Below are 9,841 nucleotides of genomic sequence, written 5' to 3' on the forward strand. Positions count from 1 at the left end.
GACACGCATCAAGGAACATGAAAGGCACTGCAGACTCCTTCAACCAGAGAAGTCAGCCATAGCAGAGCACCTGAGGAACCAGCCTGGACACAGCAGATTATTTGAGAACACAGAAATGCTGGACCACACCAACAACCACCATGTCAGGCTACACAGAGAAGTCATTGAGATCCACAAGAAGCATGAGGACAATTTCAACAGAAAGGAGGAAACCATGAAAATGAACAAAATCAGGCTACCAGTATTTTAAAAAACTCTAAAATCACAACAGCTAAACAACAGAGAGGAAACATCCAGGCACAGATTAACACCTCCCAGCAAGAGATTTTCCCAGGCTCAGGCAGGCCTTCAAATGCTAATGAAGGTGATCAGCTGAAACATTCACACCTAAGTGCAGCAGGGAAGAGCTCCTTGCCCCACCCCAGCCATTCCACAGATATATAAACCCCTTTTCCCAGTTACCAAACAGACCTCACTACCTCTGAGGATGCTTGCAGGTGAAACGTCAGGAGAAATGCCTCTAGAACATGGCCCTATAGCCCGAAAAAACCCACAAGAACCTAGTGATTCCAGCCATGAAAGCCTTCGACAATACAGTGAATGAAGTCCTTTGAATGCCACATCATGAGAAGACAGCAAAGCTTGGAGAAGGGAATTTATTTATTTTATTTACATCACTTATATCCCACCCATATCTGCCCGCAGGCGACTCAGGGTGGTCTACGTATTGGCACGATTCGATGCCATCAATACATACATTCAAAAAAGCAAAAACAATTGAGTACATTTAGACAAAAAAGACAGTGCAATAACAATTTAAAAAGAGCTCTATCCTCTCGTTCCAATCCTCGTCCATTTCATCGTCTTGGCCGTTCCTGGGTCGTTCTCCATCTCAAGCTTGACTATCTATTCCGGGGTTCCGAATGCCTGCTCAAAGAGCCAGGTTTTCACTCTCTTCCAGAAAGTCAGGAGGGAGGGGGCTGATCTAATATCCCTAGGCAGGGAGTTCCACAGCTGAGGGGCCACCACAGAGAAGGCCCTGTCCCTCATTCCCGCCAGACGTGCTTGTGAAGCAAACAGGATTGAGAGCACGGCCTCCTCAGGTGATCTTAACTTCCTGGAGGGTTCGTAAGAAGAGATGCGTTCGGATAGGTAGGCTGGGCCGGAACCGTTTAGGGCCATGATGGTGGCTTATGACACATGTGTCAGCACTGACACGCATGGCTATTTTTGATGACATGCAGCCTCATGTGGCCGCATACAGAGAAGTCCACCTTATAAGAGCCAATCTAATTCCATCCTTAAATTTGTCAAAGGCTCTACAAATTTAACATCTGCACATGTGAGCATTGTTCACTCCATAACTCAGCATGGAACATACATTTCTCTTATTTAAACTGTAAATATTGCAAAATTATGTTGTTGTTTTTTTTCTCAAAGTTGACACCCCACCCAAGATATGCGCAGGATTTTGGCAAATTTTGACACACCAAGCTCAAGAGAGAGAGAGAGAGAGGGATTTGGAAGGGACCCCCAAAGGCCATCCAGTCCAGCCCTATTCTTAACTAGGAGTCATTTGTAATTCTGAAGTTTGTAACTTAGGGCCTGCCTGTGTATGTATGTACATGAGAATATATGAGATAGATATAAGTACAGGTCGCAGGTTCGAATCCAGGGAGAAGCGGATGAGCTCCCTCTGTCAGCTCCAGCTCCTCATGCGGGGACATGAGACAAGCCTCCCACAAAGATGATAAGAACATCAAAAAATCATCCAGGCATCCCCTGGGCAACATCCTTGCAGACGGCTAATTCTCTCACACTAGAAGCGACTTGCAGTTTCTCAAGTCGCTCCGGACATGACAAAAAATAGCATAGTACAATATCAGTATTAAATATTACTATATTGTAGTATACAATTATATTGCAATATTATTAGTAATATTACATTTAATATCTATATAAATAAAAATACAATGTTCGTTTGTGGGATTCACAGAACTCAAAAGGTTGCCTGTCACTGGTTTAGGGCTTCATAGGCTAGAGCCAGCACTTTGAATTGAGCCCAGTGGCAAACTGGCAGCCAGTGGAGCTGATTCAACAGGGGAGTGGTGTGCTCCCTGAGCCCCGCTCCTGTTAGCAACCTGGCTGCCGCACGCTGGACCATTTGAAGCTTCCGGGTCATCTTCAAAGGCAACCCCATGTACAGAGCGTTACAGTAGTCTATACGGGATGTAACCAGAGCATGGACCACCGTGGCCAAGTCAGACTTCCCAAGGTACGGGCGCAGCGGGCGCACAAGTTATGCTGGGGAAAATGGAAGGAAAAAGGAAGAGGGGCCAACCAAGTGCAAGGTGGATTGGATGGTATCCTTGAAGGGACTGGACTGACCTTGAAGGAGCTGGGGGTGGTGATGGCCGACAGGGAGCTCTGGCGTGGGCTGGTCCAGGAGGTCACAAAGAGTCGGAAACAAATGAACAACAACAACAACTATTATTATTATTATTATTATTATTATTATACTACATTTATACTCCGCCCTTCTCACCCCAACTGGGGACTCAGGGCGGCTTACAGACCATGACATATAATGCCACACTACACATATAATAATAAACGTGATATATCAATTTAAACAATTAACATATCAATTAAATTATGTTGTTGTTCATTCGTTCGGTTGTTTCTGACTCTTCGTGACCTCATGGACCAACCCACAGGGAAGGCTGAGAGTGTGGTGAGGCAACAGAAGAAAGAAAGACCATCTGCAGGTCATTTCCTTTTATTGGTTCCAATACGATGCGGCCCGCGGGCCAATGCCCCTCGAGTGCCGTGCTCTCCTTCCTTGGGGCTCCTCACCAGGGCAAGGCCTTCCCTTCCCAGGTGACCAGGGCCCCGTGATGCTTCTCGGAGAGGCCGCAGATCACGCCCAGGATGCCGGCCACGCTCTCCTCCACGGTCAGGTCCGCCTGAAACACAGACAGGGCAGAAGGCCATTCATTCGCTCAGCAGGGGCAGCCCCCCATTCAAGGGATAGAACCCTAGAAGAATACACTTGGAAGGGACCTCTAAAGGCCATCTAGTCCAACCCCATTCTGGGAAAAGCACAATCAAAGTATCCTTGAGCCTGTATAAAGTTTCCAAGGAAGGAGATTCCACCGGACTCTGAGGCAGAGAGTTCCACTGTTGAACAGCTCGTATGGTCAAGAAGTTCTTCCTCATGTTCAGGTGGAATCTCCTTCCCTGTCATTTGAGCCCATTGCTCCAAGTCCTAGTTTCCTGGGCAGCAGGAAGGAAGCCTTGCTCCCTCTTCCTTAAGGCATCCTTTCAGATATTGATCCATGGCTCCTCTCATGTCTCCTCTCAACCTTCTCTTCTGCAGGCTAAACAGATTTGGAAGGGACCCCCCAAAGGCCATCCAGTCCAGCCCTATTATTAACTAGGAGTCATTTGCAAGTTGGGTGTTTGCAAGCTTGGCCTGACCCACCTCCTCAGTCCCCATGTCGGTCTTGACCCAGCCGGGGTGGAGGGCCGTGCAGAGGATGCCGTCTTCCTTGTAGCCCATGGACTGCAGCTTGGTCAGCATGTTCAGCACCGCCTGAGGAAGGAGACACGTGTGCATGAAAGGACAGAAGGAAGGAAGAGCGCAGAAGGGAGGACTGAGGGAGGTTGGCCGCGCTGAGTATCTGAGCCACAGCCTGGCCACAAGGTTGCCGTATAGCCCCCCATGGCCAGGAAAGACTGGCTTCTCTACTGAAAAGGAATGCACCTTGGCATGTGGCATCCTTCTTGGTAGCCTCTCTGAGCCACATAAATGGAGCACTAGAATCAGCATCAGTGGGAGGCGAGGGCTCCATGTGGATGAATGTCTGGTAGCACCATGCTCCCCGGCCTCCCAATGAAGAACCAATGAAAGAAGCCATAGGTCAAAACCTCTTGCCCAACTTATTAATCAGTTGGTGGAGCAAAATGCCCAGGAAAAATAATTCCCAAGACATGTGGGAATTAAAATCGCTCAGCGCCTAGAGAGGCCAGAACAGAATTGTTAAGGACTCAAGAGCAATGGGTTTTTTAAATTGAACAAGGCTCTTTATGGGTTGAAACAAGCAGCATTAGCTTGGTATGACTGCCTTAATGATAGGCTGTTCAAAATGGGTTTTGTTATTGTGCCGTTCAGGGAAACACAATCAAAACATCCCCGACAGATGGCCATCCAGTCTCTGCTTCATAAAATTAATAATAATAATAATAATAATAATAATAGAATCCTAAAGGGACGCCAAAGGGCCATCCAGTCCAGCCCTCTTCAGTCAAGCAGAAAAGGCACAATCTAAGCCCTCTCGACAGATGGCCATCCATCCCTTGCTTAATAATAATAATAATAATAATAATACTCATAGAATCCATTGGTCCCAACCTCTTACCCAACTTATTAATGGATTGTTGGAGCTTTATGTCCAGGAAAAATCATTCCCAAGAAATGGGGAGTTAAAATCACTCAGTGCCAGAATGACACCTCCGGTCAAGCGAGACAAATGTCAACATAGAGATAAGCACACATGGCAATGTGATTAAAAGGTCTGACCATGCGCTTGATCTCTCTCTCTTCCGCCGTGACTGTCTCTGAGTAACTGTAAATAATTTGAAACCCCAATAAACAGAGATTGAAGAAGCCCCGAGGCAGGGAAAGGGCCGAGGGGAGCCCCTGCTCCATAAGCGCATGTCTCAGATCCAACTGTCCAGGATCTGGAGGCTGCCCATTCCAATGGTCAAGTTGAACCCAAGCTGCCTTTTTGGAGAACCCCAACACAACTGACCTTGCTGCAGCGGTAGGAGATAGCCGGGGTGCTGTGGTACATCACCGGGACTTTCTCAATGGAGGAGAGGAAGGTGGACATGTTGACGATGGCTGCCTTGGCGCAGCTGAGGGCCGTGTCCGGAGAGGCCTGGGCCGCCCGCTTCAGCAGAGGAAGGAAGGCCTAAGGAAGGGGCAGAACGGGCACCGGTTGGGTCATCTCAATAGTCACCACGATTTGCAAGACATCCCCTCCATCACAGTGGTTCTCAACCTGGGGTCCCCAGATGTTTTTGGCCTACAACTCTCAGAAATCCCAGCCGGTTTACCAGCTGGGAGTTGAAGGCCAAAAACATCAGGAGACCCCAGGTTGAGAACCATTGCTCTATCAGATTGCAGCCTGACCTTGGTGACCAGCATGGGTCCCACCAGGTTGACGTTGTAGACGTCCAGCATGCCTTTGGTGGTGGCTGACTCCAAGGTGCAGGCGGGCATCACCCCGGCATTGTTGACCAGCAGGTTCAGGCCCTGCCCACCCAAGTGGGACTCCGCCTCCTTGGCCGCAGACTGGACACTGGCCGGGTCAGTGACTTCTGTGTGGAGAGAAAAGGACTCCGGTGACCACAGAGGCAGCCCTAGCTAATTTTCAATGGTAAGCAAACAGTATTTTGGCGCCCCCCTCCCCCCAACCAATCACTGATATATATTTTCTGTTCGTCGTGGGAGTTCTGTGTGCCATATTTGGTTCAATTCCATCCTTGGTGGAGTTCAGAATGCTCTTTGATTGTAGGTGAACTATACATCCCAGTAACCACAACTCACATATGCCAAGGTCTATTTTCCCCCAAGAGCACCCCTGGGCAAAGTCAACTCTACCGGATAGATGGATGGATGGATGGATGGATGGATGGATAGATAGATAGATAGATAGATAGATAGATAGATGGACAGATAGACAGATAGACAGATAGACAGATAGGCAGATAGACAGATAGACAGACAGACGGACGGACGGACGGACGGATGGGTGGATGGATGGGGTGGGGGGTGGGTGGATGGATAGATGGATGGATAGATGATAGATAGATAGATAGATAGATAGATAGATAGATAGATAGATGGACAGATAGATGGACAGATAGATGGATGGACAGATAGATGGATGGACAGATAGATGGATGGACAGATAGACAGACAGACAGATAGGCACACAGATAGATAGATGGATGGATGGATGGATGGATGGATGGATGGATGGGTGAGTGGGTGGATGGGTGGTTGGTGAGTGGATGGATAGATGGATAGATGGATGGATGGATGGATGGATGGATGGATGGATAGATAGATAGATGGATGGATGGACAGATAAACAGACGGACGGACGGACAGACGGGTGGGTGGGTAGATGGATGGATGGATGGATGGATGGATGCATGCATGCATGGATGGATGGATGGGTGGGTGGCTGGATGGATAGATGGATAGGTGGATGGATGGATAGATGGATGGATGGGTGAGTGGGTGGATGGGTGGGTGGGTGAGTGGATGGATAGATGGATGGATGGATAGATAGATGGATAGATGGATGGATAGATAGAATAGAGTAAGAATAAATAAAAGGATGTATAGCGAAATCATCTCCATTCAGCACTTGTCTGTTGCCTTTGATAGAGATTAGACTCGGGAGCAAGAGATGTTCCACAGGCACCCTACAGGAAAGGGAGGGATTGGTCATAATTGATGCTCAAAGCAAGTGAAGACAAGGAAGGAATGAGATCGGGAAGGAATGAGATTTGTGTCAAGTCTGAGTCAAGCCGAAAAGGCAAATGCGATTCCGTGCTGCGTCAAGAGGAGCGCAAGGCAGAGGAGCCCCGTTGCTCTTCAGTCTTGTGTTGCCAACCCCACCAAAAAGGGTCAAGGAAGAGCTTGTCCGTGGCCAAAGAGGGGACGTGGCGGCTCTCAACACCTTCCCGAAGTGAGTCCACGTTGACACGTGCTGAGAGGCTGTGGCCAACCGTCACCAGGATTGTGCAATTTGGGTCCTTCTTGGTGACCAATTCGTCCTGATCAAATAAAGTGTGAAGGGAAATTGCAAAGAAATAAGATAAAACCTTTTGTGTGCAAATCATTATCTCGGGAAAGATGCCCGGAAGGACAGAATCTCATTGAGAAAATGGATAAGACGAGCCCATTGGGTCCGGCCCTTCCCTTTGGGCCTGAAGCAAGGACAAGCTTGCAAACAGATCATCCATCCTCTTTCTGGCAAAATGTTTGAAACATTTTCAGTTCCTGGCCGAAAGTGCGATGATTCCCTGTTGAACGGTGCGGTCCTTCCTCGGAAAGGAGTGGCTCTCCTCCAGGAACTTCCCTGTTTTTGTGGCTGAATGGGTCCAGACTCGATAATTGATTGGGAAAGGCTTGCAAGATGTGCTCAAATTGCAAAGTGTCCCTCTCGCAGAAGCAACGTTTGGGCAGTTGGGTAAACCTGCCCCATGTTTTTGTGAGGGAACCAATGAGGAAATGTCCTTGACCCCCCAGGAAGTTACGTACCAAGCTGCAGAATGACCAGGTTGGGATGTGTGGAGGCCAAGGCCCTCAGCTCCTGCAAGGGAAGCAAAGGCGTGCAGAGAGGAGGGAGGGAGGTCTCGTGCGGGCCCTCAACATCTCCCCAAAGAACCCCCGCCACGGCCCTGAGAGCAACCTTGAGGCACCCCCCCCCCCTGGATCAGGTATCTCTTCTTGGGGCAGAAGTGTTCATTTGCCCTTTGCAGGACTGCGCATGCATTTCTCTCCCTTTTCTTAGTTGTTCACCCCGTATGGTCTTTCAATGTGCTCAACCATGCATGCAATGCTCAGGGCATTTCCTAGAATCCTGGATATGGAAGGGAACCCCAAAGGCCATCCAGCCCAACCTCCCCTGCCCTGCAGAAAAAGCACAATCAAAGCCCTCCTGACAGATGGACATCCAACCTCTGCTTAATAATAATAATAATAATAATAATAGAATTCTAGAGTTGGAAGGGACCCCAAAGGCCATCTAGTCCAATCCCAACCTACTAGGCTTGGGTAACCACGGAAAAATTTGGTTCTAAACTCGTTTTGTTTTTAGGGGGCCCTTGCGTTTCGTTTTTTTTAATAATTCCGAAATTTTCTTTTTAAAAATTTTGAAATATGCGAAATTTCGTATAATTTTGAATTGATTCGTTAATGGCGGACGCGATTGCGCAATATGCTAAAAAAACCTCCAAATGGGACAGGAGGAACTTCTGAAGCTTCCCTCTCCCTCTGTTGTTGACTGTTGGTGTGATAAAACAAACAACAACTATAAAAACTTGCACCAGACATGCGAAAATAATTACGAAATAATTACGAAATAATTACAAAATAATTATGAAATAATTACGAAATAAATTGAAAAAAATTGTTTCGAATCTAATTTACTCCTCACACTATTCCTGCATGGCTCAATATTGGATCGTAAGCTAATTTAAATACGAATTAATAACGAATTACGAAATTAACGAATGAAACCCCCCAAGCCTACAACCTACCATGCCAGCAAAGCACAATAAAAGCAATAAGAACAACAACAACAACAACAACAACAACAACAACAACAACAACAAAAGGATCTGAGGAGGGAACCCCAAAGGTTGCCTTATTAGGATTCTATTATTATTATTATTATTATTATTATTCAGCGGCTGGACATCTAGCCTCTGAAAAAGAAGGAGGAGGAGGAGGAGGAGGGAAAAGGAAAAGGAAGAAGGAAGAAGGAAGAAGGGGAAAATGGGTGGGAAGGAAGGAGGAAGGAAGGAAGGGGAAGAAGAAGTAAAGAAGGGAAGAAGGAAAAAAGGAAGGAGAAGAGAAGAAGAAAGGAAAGAAGGAAGGAAGGAAGGAAGGGGAAGGAAGAAGAGAAGAAGGAAAAAGGAAGGAAGGAAGGATGGAAGGAAGGAAGGAAAAAGAAGGAATGGAGGGAGGAAGGAAGGAAGGGGAAGAAGAAGTAAAGAAGGGAAGAAGGAAAAAAGGAAGGAGAAGAGAAGAAGAAAGGAAAGAAGGAAGGAAGGAAGGGGAAGGAAGAAGAGAAGAAGGAAAAAGGAAGGAAGGAAGGAAGGAAGGAAGGATGGAAGGAAGGAAGGAAAAAGAAGGAATGGAGGGAGGAAGGAAGGAAGGGGAAGAAGAAGTAAAGAAGGGAAGAAGGAAAAAAGGAAGGAGAAGAGAAGAAGAAAGGAAAGAAGGAAGGAAGGAAGGGGAAGGAAGAAGAGAAGAAGGAAAAAGGAAGGAAGGAAGGAAGGATGGAAGGAAGGAAGGAAAAAGAAGGAATGGAGGGAGGAAGGAAGGAAGGGGAAGAAGAAGTAAAGAAGGGAAGAAGGAAAAAAGGAAGGAGAAGAGAAGAAGAAAGGAAAGAAGGAAGGAAGGAAGGGGAAGGAAGAAGAGAAGAAGGAAAAAGGAAGGAAGGAAGGAAGGATGGAAGGAAGGAAGGAAAAAGAAGGAATGGAGGGAGGAAGGAAGGAAGGGGAAGAAGAAGTAAAGAAGGGAAGAAGGAAAAAAGGAAGGAGAAGAGAAGAAGAAAGGAAAGAAGGAAGGAAGGAAGGGGAAGGAAGAAGAGAAGAAGGAAAAAGGAAGGAAGGAAGGAAGGAAGGATGGAAGGAAGGAAGGAAAAAGAAGGAATGGAGGGAGGAAGGAAGGAAGGGGAAGAAGAAGTAAAGAAGGGAAGAAGGAAAAAAGGAAGGAGAAGAGAAGAAGAAAGGAAAGAAGGAAGGAAGGAAGGGGAAGGAAGAAGAGAAGAAGGAAAAAGGAAGGAAGGAAGGAGTAGAGAAGAAGTAAGGAGGAGAAGAGAAAAACGTAGGAAAGAAAGAAGGAGAAAGAAGGGAGGGACTGGGTGGGAGGGGGTCCCTTGTTGTTGCTGACCTGTGCCCAGGGTCCCTGGGGGTCCCTGCAGGTGGCCAGGAGGACCTTGGGGGGCTTCTCCTCCTTCCTCAGCAGCTGCTTGACCAGCTCCAGCCCCAGGCCCCGGTTGGCCCCCGTCACCAGCACCGACTCCGGCAT

General features: G+C 47.4%; 1 protein-coding gene across 1 annotated transcript; it reads right to left on the reverse strand.

Moving 5' to 3' along the window:
• Nucleotides 1-2,769: 2,769 nt before the first annotated feature.
• Nucleotides 2,770-9,841, reverse strand: LOC132783283 (C-signal-like). The gene is made up of 6 exons (XM_067471162.1): nucleotides 9,704-9,841; nucleotides 7,343-7,394; nucleotides 5,198-5,385; nucleotides 4,815-4,976; nucleotides 3,485-3,595; nucleotides 2,770-2,966 (listed from the first exon to the last, which is right to left on the reverse strand). The coding sequence occupies exons 1-6, from the start codon at nucleotides 9,839-9,841 to the stop codon at nucleotides 2,853-2,855; spliced, it is 765 nt and encodes a 254-aa protein (XP_067327263.1). The 3' UTR covers nucleotides 2,770-2,852.

This window comes from Anolis sagrei, chromosome 8, assembly GCF_037176765.1.
Source record: "Anolis sagrei isolate rAnoSag1 chromosome 8, rAnoSag1.mat, whole genome shotgun sequence".
In the NCBI taxonomy this organism is placed as follows: Eukaryota; Metazoa; Chordata; class Lepidosauria; order Squamata; family Dactyloidae; genus Anolis; species Anolis sagrei.